At 38.2% G+C, this 18734-nt stretch overlaps 1 protein-coding gene across 2 annotated transcripts in view; it reads left to right on the top strand.

The window, feature by feature from the left end:
- eprs1 (glutamyl-prolyl-tRNA synthetase 1) overlaps positions 1–18421 on the top strand; it is a 76214-nt gene extending 57793 nt beyond the window's left edge. For both annotated transcript variants that reach the window (XM_048536199.2, XM_048536200.2), the window contains 11 exons: positions 3984–4193; positions 5562–5634; positions 6613–6692; positions 9730–9831; positions 10658–10813; positions 12305–12502; positions 13724–13897; positions 15152–15312; positions 16670–16748; positions 17375–17439; positions 18059–18421. In XM_048536199.2, the coding sequence (XP_048392156.2) occupies positions 3984–4193; positions 5562–5634; positions 6613–6692; positions 9730–9831; positions 10658–10813; positions 12305–12502; positions 13724–13897; positions 15152–15312; positions 16670–16748; positions 17375–17439; positions 18059–18209 (1449 nt within the window). In that variant the 3' untranslated portion in view covers positions 18210–18421. The remainder of the gene's footprint in view (positions 1–3983; positions 4194–5561; positions 5635–6612; positions 6693–9729; positions 9832–10657; positions 10814–12304; positions 12503–13723; positions 13898–15151; positions 15313–16669; positions 16749–17374; positions 17440–18058) is intronic.
- The last annotated feature ends 313 nt before the right edge of the window (positions 18422–18734 follow it).

The raw sequence follows: 18734 nt of genomic DNA, 5'->3' as shown, positions 1-18734 counted from the left end.
TTTGTTAACAGGGATGATGATGTTGCCTGGTGGCTAAGTGCTAGCAAATGGGACTCGTTTAATTTAGGATATCTGGTCAGCATGGGACAGTTGGACTGAAGAGTCTGTTTCCATGGTGTACTGACATCTGCCTAATAGAGGCCAAGTGTCAGCCCTGTGATACATTCTCATACCAAAATGTGACCCTATCACTAACCTCATTTCCTGTCTCTTGGCCTTCTACCTTAGTGCCAAAATCCTGAAAAATCCCTTCCGCCTTCAAGATCCATAAATAAAACTGCTGTGGTAGGCACATTGTTTTCACTCTTTCAGCCTTCATTCCCGTGCCCTTTTCCTGAAGTTATTTCTTTCACATGTCAGATTTGTTTTTCCTCCCCTTTGCCCAATCTTTCTACACCTATATCTAAGACGTTTGACTTTATCCATTTCTAACTTTCTGACCCTAACTGCTTTCTTTTCACCATGGTTGTCTGGTCCCTCTACCGTTGCAACTGCAGCAGGACAGTTTGGTCTGCCTACTTTTCCCTTGAAAGATACCCACATAGCCTCCATCTGTCACTGTGACCCTCCTCCACCTGACAAGATATGTTCTCCTTGGAGCTGGAATGACTATCTTCTTCTTTTCAGTTTTTTTTTTGATTTTTAGACAGTAATGGGAAAAGAAGTGTTTTAAAAATTGTGTTGTTGAAGGATTGCTGAACTTTTTAAAAAGCAAGTTATTTGACTCTCATCATGATTACTGTTTACATAATTGTTGTTTCAAGCATGGGGGAAAGCCTAATTGCAAATAAGCTGTCAAAATGGGGATTTGGCTGGCATTAAGTGACGGATTGGTATGTGAAATGATTTCCAGTTATCTTTGACGAGCACTCCTGCCTGCCATCAAATATGTGGTTGTGTCCAAACTAGTTGAACATTTTGCAGAGTGTGTGTGTGTGTGTTTGGGTGAGAAGCCTTTAGACCTCTGGAAGGGAATGAGCTGTTTTTGCTGTGCAGTGAAAAAGCATTTCAAGCCTGATGTTAGCCAGTTTGTTTCCCTTTGTCAGTTGCTGTAAACGTTGACTTCTAATTGATAAATCAGAGATCTTGTAAGTGTGAACCAGTCACCTGTGTCTTCTGGGAATGAAGAAAATTAACTAGAGAAGGAAGATTGACAAACAGCATTCAGACCCACAAAAAGATCAGCTCAGCAAACCCTGTGAACAGGAACTACTGAACTGCTTACCCACTCTTTCCCTCCACCCATAACACCCAAGTTGCTTCGTGTGTTTTTTTTTGTATTGGCATACATGGGGAAGAGAGGGTATGATACCAGTTATGTAAATATGACGATTGTGACCAAGACCACCCATAAATACTATCAGCAAGTTTTAATCAGAAGAATAGGGAGGTGACCAAATAATCAGTTCCAAGAGTATGGAAACCAACTTCTGTTGATTGTTGGTTTGCGTCAGAATTCTGCATAATAAGGTATCGGGTAATGGGAACTTAACTGTGTTTATAATAAATACAGTAAATAAGTTCTTGTTAAGTTTAGAAATATGGTCCATACTTTGTCAACCTGGATATAAAAGTCAGGTATTTTAAGGTATTCTTAGTACTTTTTAGAGTCTCTGGCTTTGTAACACCTCCAGCCACAGCAGTGTGTCCCCCATTGAGGCGTAACAGAATGATTTCTCATTCAAGGCCATTCATGTTCACAAATAAAAGGTTGCTTTGAGCACCTGAATGGGCTGAGCTGTGCCAGACAAATTATGGTTATGCAGGATATTCGTCATTCTAGTTATACTCAGGGTCCCTCCCTTCACTACATTTCCAATCCACTAATGACTGACTGTTATCAGTGCTGTTTCCTGAACTGGAAAATTTCATCAAGTTGGCTTCCAATTTCACCTCTGGCTTTCACATGGGGTTCATCTCTAACTCTTCCCTTCTCTAACTTCACTGTTTTTTGTTTTTGACATTAAGAAATCAAAGCCTATTGTTTCCTACGTCTGCCTAGTCTGAATGCACTTCCTTGCACCCCAGTTCAAGTAAGGACATTGTTCGATTCTCCTCCCACCGCCCCCCCCCCGCCAATTTCTCCACCTCTTCCACACCTGATTGAGCTATACTAATGATTTTGACATGTCTTCCTTTCTCCTCAACCAGACAGACTTTCACAATACACGTCCCTTGCTGTGCTTGATTGTGCCCTTTCCATTTCACACACTTGTGCTTGTACCCCCTTTCCTTCCTTCCCAGAATCTTAATAGGATTACTGTTGTCCTCACATGCCGCCCTGCTAGTCTCTATGTTCAGTGGGTCACCCACCAGTGAAGTGCTGTCACCAAATGCGTCATCCCTTTCAACACTCAGAAGGTACTGTTCCCTCTATTTTGGTTTACCCTAGAAGACCTCGTTACCTTTCTATGGCATTTTTTCATGCAAGTGCCGGAAATTCACCATCTCCCTTAAATTCTCCACCACGTCACTATGGGGCAAACTCTATCCTGATATTGTGCAATTCAGCTGCAACTAGTTGTAGCCTTCTATACTGAGCGTTCACTTTGAGGAATACAATAATGTCATCAAGCTTTCCACGCAGCCATCACATTAAAGGACTTTCACAGACACGCTAACAGGAAACAAAAAGCAGTAAAACAAAATCATTTGTAAAAAATTTTTTTATGTTGGGCAAATTGAAATTTGAAACAAAAGCATGGGAAGTAGAAGCCATAATAATCTGAAGAATTTTTTTCAAATCATTTTGCTTGAAAAATCCAGGATGTATCATTTGATTCTTGTTTTACAAAGTTGGTTCAGTCTGGCATTAAAAAAAGTTACATTTCACTGAACAGGCTGCAACTTTGTAATTTAAAATCATGAAATGGGAGTGAGAATGTTGTAATTCTTGGCACGTTCATGATTGCTGGTTCTTGTGGGGATTGGTCCACAGTTCAAACCTGTGGCAGGGCCCTGTATTACAGACTGCTGCTTAATAAATACCATGCTAATCTGCATATGCCAACCATTTTTCGTATTTTCATTACAATTTGCACTTTTGCCTGTCTTTTTCACCTGACCAAGGTTCCTTGTTGTTTTGTTTGTATTCTGGCTACATGATCTTAACCATGAAGTATAACCTCACAGGAGAGAGAGGTCTCTCATAGGCTTAATTTTCAACTTTGTTGCTTGGCAGTAGACCAGCAGAGCAGATTGTCTGTTGTAAAATGGTACCTGTCTTAATTTTAATTTAATTGATGTTAATTGAAAACAAGTGGAATGGTTTATAGTGAGTGGAAAGTCTGAATTTCCCAGTTAACATACAGGTTGTGAAGTTAATTGTTTAGTCCTCGTGGCTTTGCAGATCATTAGTTGCCATTACTATTGACTACCACATGTATATATTTTGTTACTAATGTAGACACATTTCTGTCATTGAGGAAAGCTATGAGCTGAGATTTGGGGAAAAAAGTCGAGCTCTGCAACAAAAGAAAAAAATGATGCAATTGATCAAACACTGCACTTGCACCCAGATCGCTAGCTTCAATTGCCATTTTGAAAGGTCTAGTAAAATCAGGGCAGTCAACACTGATTCATTTATAAGATGGCCATCAGCTTCTCAAATGCTGCTTGGCAATCTGCTGTCCGTGCCACTTTTGTTTGTATCTTTAATACATTTGTTAAAAGTGCAGCTAACATACTGAAATTACAGACAAACTGTGGGGTACAGAGATACTTGTTCGGGTTCATGTATCATGAAAAGTCAGGTTGTTAGTTGATGTAAGTAACCCAAATGGTGAGAAGGTTAAATGGAATACTTCATTGCTAGGAGAATGGAACATAAAAGACTGGGTGGATTAGCCATGGGAAAGACAGGGATGTTGTTTGTAGGGTCAATGGGCCAAATGACCTGCTCCCACACTGTAGGGATTCTATGATTCAATGAAATGCAGATTTAAAAAATTCATGTTAATTGTCACTTTATGTTGTGTACCCAGGTCATTACTAAATCTGAATTGATTGAATATTATGATGTCAGTGGCTGCTATGTTCTCCGACCCTGGTCTTATAGTATCTGGGAAGCCATCAAAGACTTCTTTGACCGTGAGATTAAGAAACTTGGTGTGGAGAACTGCTACTTCCCTATGTTTGTGTCTCAGGCAGCCCTTGAGAAGGAGAAATCACATATAGCAGATTTTGCCCCAGAGGTAAGAAAATAAGTATATTCCCTTCAGTCAGTGAACTTCTGTCAGTTTATGCTCCTTTTGAATCGATGTGTATGACAGCACAAATGTGTTTTAAAAGATTTGGCATATTTCTGATCTTAGAAATCTGAATTAAATTGATTTCTGAGAGCGAAATGTGTCGATTTTAATTTCGATTATTTAAAGTGAAATGGTATTTGATAAACCTGTTGGGGTTTTGAGGACCAGTAGATGTGATATATTTGGTTTCTCAGAAAGCCTTTGATAAAGTCCCACATTAGGGATTCGTGTGCAATATCAAAGCAAATGGGATTGATGGTAATATACTGGCATGGATTAAGGACTGTTTGGGAAAGATTAGGAATAAATGGGTGAGAAAGGCAGTGACAAATGGGCTGCCACAAGGGTCAGTGGCTGGACCCCAGCTATTCACAATGTATACCAATATGTGGGAATCAAATAATATTTCTAAGTTTACTCACAATACACAACTACCTGGGGTTGAGGGTGGCAAAGATGAAGAAGATTTAGACAAGTTGAGTGAGTGGGTGAATATATTGCAGATCGAGAATAATGTGGATAAATGTGGAAGTTGCCAACTTGAGTAGGACAAACAGAATGTACATCAAAATTTGTCAAAGGGACCGGGGTGACCTACAAAGGTCGCTGAAAGCAAGAATATATGTGCAGTGAACTGTTTGGAAGTTAAGATTCATCAGAGGGACGACAGATTTGTTGTACGAGGCAAGGTTGAGTTGACTGAGCCTGTATTTGCTGCAGTTTAGAACATATAAGGCTGACCAGACTGGCTGCCAGGATGGTGCGTCGCCTAGTTGGAGTTGGGATTCAGAATAAAGGAGTCTCAATTTTGGGATAGTCTGGGCCTACTTTGGACTGAGATGATAAATTTCTTCACTTGAATTTGTGGTGAACTTCTCTTATTCTCTGCCACAGGTTGTGGAAGCCAATTTGCTAATCTGGTTTAGAAAAAGAAATGATTTTTAGGGGCAAAAGGTGTTAAATGGTGTGGGAAGAAAGGGGTACTATGGCATTGAGATAGAGGATCAGCCATGATTATGAAGAAGGGCACAGCAAGTTTGATAGAGCATGAGTAGGCTATTCAGCCTGATTTTCTATCTTTCTATGCCCATCTCTCAGACCCCTGACTACGTATAAGTGATTAAAAGTTTGCTTTTATGGCTTTTGATCCAAAATATGATCTTTCGTTTTGAAAGTTTGTGTAAAATACTGTATTTGAATGGAAGAATTTAATCTAGTCAGCCACGTGACTGAGAAACAATCATAATAGAAACTTTTTGCATATAAACTGTTTTGTTCCACAGAGGTATTAATATTTTTTTTCCAAAATAGGTTGCTTGGGTAACAAGATCAGGGAAGACTAAGTTAGCAGAACCAATTGCTGTTCGACCAACAAGTGAAACAGGTAGAAAGTAGTTTAGTTAAGATTTTCTGATCGGTTTATTGATTTGCTAATGAGTGCAGTTTATAGCTATAAAAACTAAGAATATCTGAGCATTCTTTTGATATCTACAATGGATTCGCATTCAATCAATATGCAGCTGTTATTACACATGAATGCGAAAGTTAGTCTCCACAAACTGCCAATCAGATTAATAGCCTCTTGATCTTTTTAGTCGTTCAGTTGGTGAAATTTTAAACCCACACTTCCTGCTCATCTCCCTGTTGCCTTTAAATAGTGACATGAATTTCAGATTTTGGCCTGAGTAGGCACAAGTTATTTTCCAAATTTGTGGATTGCAGTAACCTCTACAAAGCAACTCCCCTTTTATACACTTGATTATCTGCTAGAGAAATGAACCATGGCTTGAACACAATCTTTTGATCAAACCGCACAATTTAAGTGTGAAATACATTCAGCTCATTGCATGTTTGCTTGCTCAAGCCATCTACTTGAAGGAGCATTTAATTTTCTCTTCAATTTGCTACCTTTTTTAAAAAAATCACCCTAGAATATGTTTCCACAACTGTTTCTATTAAAACAATCCATTATCTTTGCAGGCACCTGCTTCAAAGAAAATCACCCTTTGTTTTGTTGGTGATTTAAATTTGATTTGACTTGCCATTTGGTGAATTTTTTTTTCCCCAAATTCACCTCACTGTGTCCCCTCAATCACGCCTAGTACTTGTCTTTGTGTTTACCTGTATTTCCTTAAGTCAAGTAATTTGTCATCCCTGGCACCGCCTTTGCGAAATAAAAACAAAATGCTAGAAAGACTCAACTAGTCAGGCAATATCTTCGGAGAGAGGAAGATTTGTTAATGTTTCAGATTGATGATTTTTTGTTTGAACTAGTGCATGTTATAGGTGAAGAACCTTTATATGGAAGAGCTGCCTGTCTTCAATGGAAAAGCTAATTTTGTCTTTGTGTTCTTTTTGTCAGTCATGTACCCAGCTTATGCCAAATGGGTCCAGTCACATCGTGATTTGCCAATAAAACTCAATCAGTGGTGTAACGTAGTGGTAAGTATTGAAGGCAATATTTATACCTATCGATGTGTTTGTGTTTTATCCATGTATGAGTCAGTTGACCCTTTAATGTAAGTGGAAACTTCTTAAATAGAGCAATAAGGAAGCATTATACAGAAATGAAAAATTCATAGCAAAAAAAAATTGTCATATTTTTCACTAGGGAGGTAGGGGGAAGTTGGCGGCGTGAAGGGAGAGAAGGCGAAAGAGAGAGCCTGTGTCCTCTTTGGCTGGATGTTTCAATGAAACATAGATGCCTACCAATCAGAGTCTGTTTGTCAACCAATAAGATCTCCACTCAAAACATAAATGTTGCTTATGCTTTACATTGGTATTCTTCTGAAAAATCCTGTTAAATGGAAGATGAAAAGCTTCCACAAAATTCTTTTCTCAGCAAAGCTCAGGTTCTATATTATAAGCAACCATATGTAGTCTCTGAAACATTGACCTCAGTCTGTATCTGAGTCACTAATTGTAAGTCACTGACGCCCCAGCCCTAATGCTGTGGCATTTGATCCTCTTAACTTGAGAGTGCCCCAATTGTTCCTACTCTGTTTTCTCTCCGTTTAACCATCCACTACCACTGCTAATATAAAAACCAAAAGAACTACTGATGCTGTTAATCGTAGCAAAAACAAAGTTGCTAGAAAAGCTCAGCAGATCTGGCAGCATCTGTGAAGGAGAAAACAGTTAATGTTTCAGAACCGAAACGTTGGCTGTGTTTTCTCCTTCACAGATGCTGCCACCGCTGCTAATATATTACACACAACGGTGTAAATCATTATCTTGCTTTTTGTCACACTTCTTGTGTGACACCTTAAATACCCTTTGGAAGTTGGAGTACAAAAATCTGTGGTTACCGCTTATTCTTGGATCGTGATATCATTGGTTTATATAAAATTTAGTACTAAGTACTCTGACATCCAGGAGGAGTGTGAAGCCATAATTTAATTAAACATTATTTTTAGATGGAACATCTCGGGAGGCTAGTGGTATTATTGCCAGACTGTTAATCTAGAGACCCAGATCATGTTCTCGGGGTGCGGGTTCAAATCCTGCCATGGCAGATGGTGGAATGTGAATTCAATAAAATATCTGGAATTAACAATCTAATGAGGATCATGAATCCATTGTCGATTGTCGGAAAACCTGTCAGGTTCACTATTGTCTTTTAGGGGAAGGAAAGTACCATCCTTACCTGGTGGGTCTACATGTGACTCCGGACCCACGGCATTGTGGTTGACCCTTAACTGCCCTTTTGGCAATTAGGGATGGGCAATAAATGCTGCCTAGCCAGCACACCCTCATCTCGTGAATGAGTTTAAAAAAAAATTTGATTCTTTAGCTTGTTCTGTAGGTTTTGAAAGAGGAAACAGGACTACTTAGTTGCTTATTGAGTTCCACATCCACTTTTTTTTTCTAGTAAAAACAGAAACTTTCTTGAGTACACTAATCTTGGATTCAAGGGGATACGGCAGAGCTCTTCACCCTGTCACTTTCCAGTTACCACATGGGCGATCAAATAAAATTCAGTATTTCAAACAAGAATGCATTGAACCAATATAAATTACATGAAGCTATTAATATTGACTGATCATCTCATTGAAGCTCCTTTCTTTTGTATTCCACACCCCTCTCATTAAATGATATCATGTCATTTACATTTCTTTCTGTACTTGCACAGTAAATTTTGATTTATCATGTACTGAGACCCTCTTTCATCTCAAAGCTTCACAATCTCTTTCCATTTAGATAATGTACTGATCAGTAACTTTTCTTATTGAACGTGGATGATGTCTCTGCCCCTTGGAATTTTTCTTGCTCCTGGAAATAGACCTATTGTGTGCATTCCAAAATGCCTCCTTAAAGGTCTGCCACTACACCTCTATTGACCTATTCTTCAGTCTAACATACCAGTTCACTCTGTCATCTGTTTTTGGTATCTATTTATGTAGCTGAAGATTTAATCCTGTTTGGTATTTCTTCTCAGAAGCCCAATGGGGCACGCCACTACATTTAAAATGCTGTATAAATGAATATTATTGGTAGAGCATGGTATGACTTGTATTTCCTCAAAGCCATTCAAAATTTGACAATTTGCTTTGGGTTGTGAGAGTTGATCATTGTTCATTCTATAGCCAAGCTTCAAATCCTTCATTCTCTCTGCCATCAAACTTGCTTCAGTCTTTGCAACACTTTTCATGGTTGCCTCTATCTTAATCTTAAAAGTGTGAAACTATTGCCTAGCTTTGTCATTTATCCACATCAATTACTTGAGTGCCTTTCTTGCCAGCTTTCTCTTCTGACTTTCTGTAACCTTGGGTTTGTTTATGAAGCTTAAGTGCAGGATAGTACAAGTAACCAAATGATTCTTGATCTGTATTTTCCATACATGCGTGGATTTCACATCCCCAGCATGGTGATCAAATCCCAATCCTTGCATTCCTCTGTAGCCTTTGTAGCATTACCTTTGCTGCACCATCCATCTACATACTTTATCCTCTGTACTCTTCAATTCTTCAACTCTTGCTTTTTGCACATCCATCATTGTCAACAGAACTTTGGCCTTCTTGTTCCTACTTCCTTTAAGTCTATGCATAAATTCACCTATCTCTCTGCATTTCATCTTAGTTTTTTTATCTTCTATCAAACATTTGATTAACTCTCCTAACTCAGTCTCTATTCCTTGTTTATGCTCTCCCTGTGTATCAATGATTACTTTCTACATTTATGAACTTGCACAGTACCTTCAATGCAAGTATAGATGCTGGAAATGTGAAACACTGCTTGGGAAACAACAGGTCTTGCAGCAATCCTTCAGGAGGAAATGGTTGATCTTAAGAATATGAATGGTCACTGGAGTTAGCGTTAACTCAGTTTCTCTACAGATGCTGCCAGACCTGCAGTTTCTGCAGCACTACTTTTTTTGTCCGTTCACATTATCTTCTGCAATTTTTGTTTCATTTGATTTATATTAGTCCTGCAACCTCCTAACCAATCATAACTTTGAATGTTTCTTTTAAATCCACAGCGTTGGGAATTCAAACACCCACAACCGTTTCTACGCACTCGTGAGTTTTTATGGCAGGAAGGGCATACAGCATTTGCTACTCGTGAGGAGGCCACAGCAGAGGTATAATATCAGAAGGTGGATGCAGAATGATTGAATAATGCTTGCCATTCCTGGGAGATATGAATGCATCTTTTAAAATAGTCACAAATTAACACTAATCTAAACTGAACTAAATTGTTGTACGACTTAATATGGAGGAAAAAAATGGTATTTCCTTTTAGAGGTGGGAGCATGTGCTGTGTAGTTTCCATTTCTTATTTAAGAAAATGTTCCAACTGGCCACAAGATGGAGCCAAATCTCAGTTTTACTCAATATTTTCTCATCAACCTGATCAGAAATGTTACTACACATTTCCGGGGCAGGTGGGATTTGAATCCAGGTCTCCTAGCTCAGAGGTAGGAAACTGTCACTGCAACACGAGTCCTCGGTTTTGCACCATTGCAGTTGGAATCCAAAAGTCATTAATTGTCAATTTAAAGGGCAATAAACAATTATAAATCTTTCTAACTCATTAATTCAGCTCTCATTATGACAATTCCATTGCCTTTATTGATTGTGAATCTATCCGGTTGAAAGAAAAAGCTTGTTTGGCAGCAGCGATCAGCATTTCTGACATTTTTTCCACTTATTGGTATCAGTGTCATTACTCCTAGATAGCACAACACCAAAAGGCTACTTTGGTTAGCTTCTGAAAAGAAAAATAATTTGGACTTCCATTATTTTAGTTTATTTTGGAGCATCTAAATTTGTCATTTCAATGAGGTGATTTTTAAAAATAAATTGGATTCTTTGTATTAACATTAACGCCTGTGTTGTCAAGTATGCCTGCATTACAAACTGCATATTAGTGTTCTTTCAACATTCATCAAATATCTCTCATTGCAGGTTTTGCAAATTCTGGAACTGTATGCACAAGTATATGAGGATCTACTTGCCATCCCTGTGGTAAAAGGAAGAAAGACTGAAAAAGAAAAGTTTGCAGGCGGTGACTATACAACTACAGTTGAAGCCTTTGTATCAGCCAGCGGAAGAGCCATCCAGGTTGATAAACAGTACCCAAGATATTGCTACCTAAATTTTTTATCTTGACTGAAAATCACTTGATTTTTCATTACGAAAGTATAACAGTTGAAAGGCGATGCAAAAAGTTCTTTCTTGGGGTTTTGGAAAATCAAATTATTTTCATACTTTTTCGAATCACAGAATCCCTACAGTACGGAAAAAGGCTGTTTTGCTCATCGAGCCTGCACTGACCCTCAGACCGAGCTCCCCATTCTATCGCCATAACCCCACATTTACAATGGCTAATCCACATAGCCCTGGACACTACGGGGAAATTTAGCATAGCCAATCCACCTAACGTGCACATCGTTGGACGGTAGGAGGAAACTGGAGCACTTGGAGAAAACGCACGCAGACACGTAGGGAGAATGTGCAAACTCCATACAGACAGTTCACCAAGGTTGGAATCAAACCTAGGTCCCTGGCACTGAGACAGCAGTGCTAACCACACTGCCACCACTAGAACCATTGAATCTTTCGCCAGTTTCAATTTTGCTGAATGGTGAACTGAAATAGAAGAAGGATGACTAATTCTGTGCAGCAAGTGGAAATATATTTGGGGTCTAGCTAGGGAAAAGGATGAGGGTGGATTTCAGACTTCAGGGGCATTGCCTGCAGACTCCACCATAGAGCTTAATCTCACTTTCCTGCTCTTGTTGCCTTGTAAGTTATTGGGACTTTAGGTACATATCCAACCCCTTTTAAAGGTAGCAGTTTTCTGATTTGAGCAGGTATAGGTTACTGAGGTTGGGGGTTAGAGTCTCAGGCAGCATTTCCCAAATTGTCAAATTTCAATTCCACAGCATCCAACATTTGTACTTGAGGGGTTCCTTGTCTAACAATCCACCAGACTTGGCTCCACTCTGGCAGACAATTCTCTAGATTGTGTCAGTCCTATCCACAACTCAGTGGGGTCGAATAGGGGTGGTGGGCGGGATGGAAAACCTACGATGGAAGTGAGAAGCCTTCATACTTCTGCTGGCCTATAACAGTGCTGAAAGTGTGCTTATCTTGTCCATGGCATTTTTCTCCTTTCCCTTCAACTTGTCTTTTTTTAAGTAAAACCTGTTCAAAGATGTTACTACGCACCTCTGGAGAAGGTGGGTCTTAAACACAGGCCTCCCGATCCGGCGGTAGGGAGTCTCGGAGGGCCCTCTCACCACGTGGTTTACTCTGATTAGAGAAATGCAGGTGACCGCTGTTAACCCTGCAAAATGGGTTAAATCAGAGGTTTCAAAGCTCATTGAAAAAAAAAAGAAGCCAACCTACATCTTGGGTGCAGATTAGCTGTCCAATTAGTGACCTATTATTAAATCTGGATGTGGTTGAGGTTTCGGATTTTAAAAAATTTAACGTCTGATGTAAAATTAAACTGCCTGTTTGAGTGTTAAAATTCATTCACTTGTTTCATGAGTTCTTGGAGGCAGTAAACTTGTACGGGATAAACTTTTCCCAATATTGAAATTGTAGGGAGCAACTTCGCACCATTTGGGACAGAATTTTTCTAAGATGTTTGAGATTGTGTTTGAAGATCCAAAGAAACCTGGAGAGAAGCAGTTTGCATATCAGAACTCCTGGGGACTTACAACTCGAACTATTGGGGTTATGACAATGGTCCATGGCGACAACCAAGGGCTGGTATTGCCTCCAAGAGTTGCTTGTGTACAGGTATGTGTTTTTTATAAAACAAAGTTTCTGCAAGATGAAAATTTGTGAAGTGGTGAAATTGTTTATGACTCTGTTCACAATTTGGGGTTGTCATTGTTGTGAAATGGGGGTCTAAATTATAGTATCCAAATAGGCTTGAAATATTTTGGTATTTAATTTTTTGTAGTAAAGTTAAAACTGAGAATATATAAAGTCTAGTTATGGGCTGCAGGGAACAATACATGTTTATTCCATGACCACTTGACAATGGAAACTTGGAATAGGGATTTTTAAACTCAGTTGCATGTGTGAATTAGCCTCTATGAATTCTTTTAAAAGCAAGAAACTACTTTTTTAACTTATTGTTCCTATACTCAAAAATGGATTTTGAGAGCAAGTTTCAATTGCTCATTCGTAGATTAATTGTTTATGACTAAAGTTATAAATTATGTGGAAGGAAATTACGTGGAAAGGATTGTGCAATAACACCAAAATTGAGATTTCCAGTGTATATGTGCTGTGACAGCAGATCTCCCATTGTGTTGCTCACAGAGAATTGGAATATACAATAACTTAAAGGGAACTTTATTTTTCATGTAATGTCTGAAATCAATGATCCTTTTAATAGCAGGATGTTGATGTTATGAACTCATTCAAAGGTTAACTTCAGGGAGACTCCCGAGTTAAGATTGAAACCCTGGCTTTGATTTTGACAAGATTAATTATTGTTTGCTGGACCCAGTCAAAGATGCATCAATGATTTTAAAGTGAATACAAAAGGATACAATGTTATTCAACTGGGTGAAGCTGAAGTTTTAAACTTTACCTTTGTTCTAAGAAATATTCACAATCGTACCATACATTTAAAAATCCACATCCACAGTTTAATAGAATAATGCATTATTCACTCTATACTTTGATTTGTTCTTCCTTAACAAATCAGCATTTTCAGTGATGTCATTGAATCAGTCTGGCTGAGACTCACTTTATTATACAGTGTGGTCATCTGGACAACAAGCTAACTGCAAATACACAGTTTTGCATCTAATGTACCTGATCTGTAGATAAACAATGGTATTTCTAGGTACCATAAATAAAAAAAGTTTCATTTTCCAGTACTAGTGTTTCTTACCTTTTTATGAGCACAGAATTTACCCAAGCAATTAAGGAGTCCTTATACAATGTGTTTCATGATTATTTTACAATTGCTTATTTAATTTTATTTAATTGCTTATTTCATAGGTTATAATAATACCATGTGGAATCACAAACACACTCTCAGAAGAAGACAAAGACTGTTTAATAAAAAAGTGTAGCCAGTATCTTGACCGGTTGACCAATGTTGGGATTCGTGCTCGGGCTGACTTGAGGGACAACTACTCACCTGGCTGGAAGTTCAACCACTGGGAGTTGAAAGCAAGTGGCTACTTTATATATCTATTGAAATGCAGGAACCCTCCTTGATTAGTTTTATTTGTCAGAGCGAAGTTACTGTGCCCATGTTGCAAACGATAGAGGTTATGAATGGTATGTAAGAAGTAGATATTTACCTTACATAGAGAGAAGTTGGATGTTTATTCAGTTTCTGGGACCAAAATTATTTCCATATTCTCTGCAGCAGAGTTTGGAAATTTTGAAATTGGTCTCATTGATGTTATCTTGGTCTTCAACACCTGTATTTCATAGAGCCTGTTTTTTTTCTTGTAATTGGAATAAATTGAATTACGCAAATAGTTCTCAAGAAGTCATTTTGGACTCGATGTTAACTCTTTTTCCTGTATCAACAGATGTTACCAGACTTGCTGATTTTCTCCGGTACTTTGTTTTTACTCCAGATCTCCAGCATCAACAGTACTTTTCCTTTTGCCTGCTTAGTTGTGTAGAACTTGAATATTGCTGAATATAAGCATTTTATCTTGTAATTCTCATGGGAATTGCAAGAATGTCAAATTTCCAAAGGAGTAACACTTTATACTAGATTGAAAAAAGTTTTTCATATATACAGGAATCTGTGCATTGCAGGCCAAATCAATTTGCCCAGATATTGCATATTTTTAAAGTAAACAAAAGTATGAGACACAATAGAATTCTCAGTGCTTCAGCCAGCCATACTGAACTTACTAACCAAATCAACACCTTTTCTCATGTAGTAAAAATTGTTCTTCCTTTGAAATTTGACATTCTTATGTTTATCCTGATTTGTGCAAGACAAAATGAATTCCATTATTTAGTACAATTACTTTACTTCATACTGTGTATGAATCTCTAAAGCTGGTTTGATTCAAGGACACTCAGTTTTGTGGGTTTAAATAACAAAAAATATTTGCTCTATTAATACAGCCAGCAATTTATCTGCCCTATAGGACTTTATGATATGTTTATTTAAGGAGAATCTGCCCCGGTTGGAATGTTATCACCAACCATAGTAAATACAATGATGTAAAAGCTCTTACAGCATTTGTCTATTGGATGTTCCTTTAAAATTCTACTCTGACATATAGTATTCTGGATATCCTTTATTATTGCACTCTGAATCTTCCAAGTTTATTAAAGATTTGTGAACAACTGTTGCAGCATCTGATCCAGCTTCAGTGCATATTATAGTTAGGATTATCCTTCGTTATTTTCATTCGAATGGAACTAATATTCTTTAATTTGTTCCAATTTTAGGGTGTACCAGTCAGGCTAGAGGTTGGACCACGGGACATGAAAAATAATCAGTTTGTTGCCGTCAGACGAGATACTATCAACAAACTGACAATAGCAGAGGTTGATGCTGAGATGAAGCTGAAGAATTTATTGGAGGAAATCCAAAACCATCTTTATAACCGGTATTCCATATTCTCAGTGAAAATTCCTCTTGTAGGATTCACAGTCAATGTCCGTTTAAACAATTCCACAAGCTCTGTACTACCCAGTGACTGTTGCTGAATAAAGATATACACTTTTTCTTGCACTCAGCAGGACATTTTCTAGAAAGGCAATATGAAAAGAAACAGTATTTTATGCTGTATGAGGAGAGGATGCTGAAAATTGGCAAGTGGACTACAATTGGTGGAGCATTACCTCAGAAAATGCACCATGTGCCTTTTTCAGTAAAGTCCTATAAGCGTGAATGTGTTTCAAATTTGTACCACTTTCTTTGGAACCGCCTACCTCCTGAGAAATTGGTAGAGCCTCTATGGAGAGGAGCTTCTTTTGGACACAGTCCTATGACAAGAGGAAAATATATTGCTTAATCAGTTCAACCTCTACCCTGTGTAAAGGGATCTATGACTCAGCAAGATTAAAAAAAAACAACCTCCCAAGCCCCACTAGGTTTATGTTTGGTATAGGAGTGAGCCATGCAGCACAGTAAGATTGCAGTATGGTTTACTATCTTACATAGCTCTGTGTCATCTGCAAACTTGGAGATTTCATTAAGTTTCTTTATCTGAATTAATTTATATGGTGAATAGTTGGGGTCCTAGCACTGGGACCTGATGATATTTTGTCATTGATTGCACCGTCTGTTTTGTTCACTCTTTTGCACTATTAACAGCAAAAACACAACGCAAGAAATAGGAGCAGCAATACACGATATGCCCTTTCAAGACTACTCTGCCATGCATTCAATTGTGAATGATCTTGAGCTTTAAATTCTTATTCCTGCCTGCTGCTCATATCCCTTTTATTCCATCACAGGTCACTAATATCTCAATTATGGCCTCAAATATATTCAATGATGGAACATCCACAACCCTTTTGGGTACTAAGTTTCAAAGATTCACAGCTGTGTGAATGAAATAATATCCTCAAATCAGTCCTAAATGATGAACCCCTTTGTCTGAAACCTTGCCCTGTGGTTTTTTTTTGTTTCCACTGATTGACCTGCTAAAACGCTGAAGGAGAGATTTCCCAATCTCTGCATTATTGCAGTTTCAATGAGATCATCTGTCACTCTTCTAAATGTCTGAAAATATAGGCCCAATTTACTCAGCCTATCATCATTGGCCACCTCCCTCTTTCCAGAATCCCTGTGTGGTGTAAGATTCTTCTTTCAATGTGGAGATCAACACTGTAGTAGACTAATGAACTGTGAAATCAGTGCAGCAGGGAGAGTAATCTATTAGTAACTTAGCTATCATGGTCTGCACTAGAGATTATGCTACATTTTCATCTTTTATTATTTTTCTTCTTATGAATAAGAGCTGCTCAGGATCTAAAGGAGCATATGGTTTTGGCTGACACAATGGAACAATTTCAGCAAGAGTTGGATTCAGGGAAGGTATGATCTCAGTTAATTGCCTTCTACTTATGTTAGTTTTAAGCCGTTCATGTCCGATACTTTGGCACAGTTAGATGGCACCTATCAATTTAAATGTGAATAAAGATAAAACCAATAGAGTCATAGAGATGTGCAGCACGGAAACAGGCCCTTCGGTCCAAGTTGTCCATGCCAACCAAATCTCCTAAATGAATCGCGTCCTAATTGACAGAATTTGGCCCAGATCCCCCTCAACCCTTCCTATTCACGTACCCATCCAGATGCCTTTTAAATGTTGTAATTGTAATGTTATGGGATTTTCTCTAGCCATTTCCTTAGATACAAGAGCTTTGTATTAAATGTTTATGGCGTTTCAGTGCAGTCTTCTGATGTGTTGGACAAAGTTCCTACCAATTAGCGTTAAATTATTAATTACTGAAGTGTATGGGTGGCATGGAAAATGGTTAGGGTAGTTGGTGGTGGGAAGAGTGGAGGAGAGAGAAGACCACGTGTCATGATTAGAAGCATTATGTGCAGGTCAAATCTTGTACTGTGCATGATTCTGTCCTCCAGCACTGCATTTCCCACAGAAACAAAGCTGTTGGTTCTAAGTTTAGAATTTTATATTGTTGTCTCACTCATTTCAGATTGTGCAGATTCCTTTTTGTGGTAACATAGAATGTGAAGATTGGATCAAGAAAACAACAACAAGGTAGTAATAAATGCCAGGGTTGTAATCTTAGTTTATTTTATTCATTGCTGCCATTCCAGTATTTGAATCACGTCTGAGGGGTGCAGAGGAAACCTCACCTTGAATCAATTTATGGATGTCTCTTTTAAAGCATTTGCTTATGTTTTAACTTCAATTTAACTATTAGCTGAAACATGAGGTAGCTTGAGCAGAGTATTGTTCAAACAACATTCAAAACAATTACATGTCATTGCCCTGTCTGTCCTCTTTGGTTGAGTAAACAAATTTCATAGCAATATTTGAAAAGAGCAGGTGATTTCTCCCAGTGACCTAATCAATATTTATCTCTTAACCATTATGACCATAAACAGATTATCAGATTATTGTAGCATTCCTGTTTGGGAAACATTTGCTGTGTTCAAATTGCTTGCCCTGTTTCTTTATCTTAAGTTAGGAAATATACTTCAGCAATGACTTTATTGAACGATGCTGTCCAAGTTCCTTTTCTTTTTTGTTTAGCTTTTTGAATCTGCAAGGTCCCCTTCTGATTTTTTTCACCTGTTTAGAATAATGAAAGTGTGGGGGTGGGGGGAAGGTTTGATTTAGTGTTTCATTTGTTTTTGTACATTTCATGCTACAGGGATCAGGACGTTGAGCCTGGTGCACCATCTATGGGAGCCAAGAGTCTCTGCATTCCTTTCAAACCTCTTCGTGAACTACAACCTGGAGCCATATGCATCAGTGGCAAGGAGCCTGCCCAACACTATGTACTTTTTGGCCGCAGCTACTAGTTAGGAAGCAAAGTGTGAAAAAAAAATCATGTCTTTGACCTTAACTGTTTTTATAAGACAAAAATTATAGTTACTTTCACCTTTTTTGTGTATTTTTATCTAGTTATGAAAATAAACTGTACCATCAATTAAAACAAAACTCCTCAGGCTATGGCTATTACAAATAAGTTCCAGATATCTTACTCAATAGAAATAAACCTCTAATGAATATATTTCTCTGTGTGTTGTTTAAACAGTGTAATGACTAACTCTATCATTATCTCCACCAACCCACTTTCCCATGCATTGAAACAAGCACAGTGAAGGCTGGAGAAACTCAGCAGGTTCTGAAGGACTAGCCATACTGACTCAAAACATTTTCTCTGTGCAGAGAGAAACAGACGCAGCCAGACCTCCAAAGTTTCTCCAGCTTTTTGTTTCAGCTTCCCAATATCATCAGTATTTTGCTTGTATTTCTGTAATTTGATATGTCTCACCGGAGTGGTCATCACAAATGCAAAAATGGGTGAGGTGATGTCAGTTGCT

This window comes from Stegostoma tigrinum, chromosome 9 (assembly GCF_030684315.1).
Source record: "Stegostoma tigrinum isolate sSteTig4 chromosome 9, sSteTig4.hap1, whole genome shotgun sequence".
Taxonomy (NCBI): domain Eukaryota; kingdom Metazoa; phylum Chordata; class Chondrichthyes; order Orectolobiformes; family Stegostomatidae; genus Stegostoma; species Stegostoma tigrinum.
Note: the sequence above shows the minus strand (reverse complement) of the source record. Positions and strands in the feature narration are given on the sequence as shown.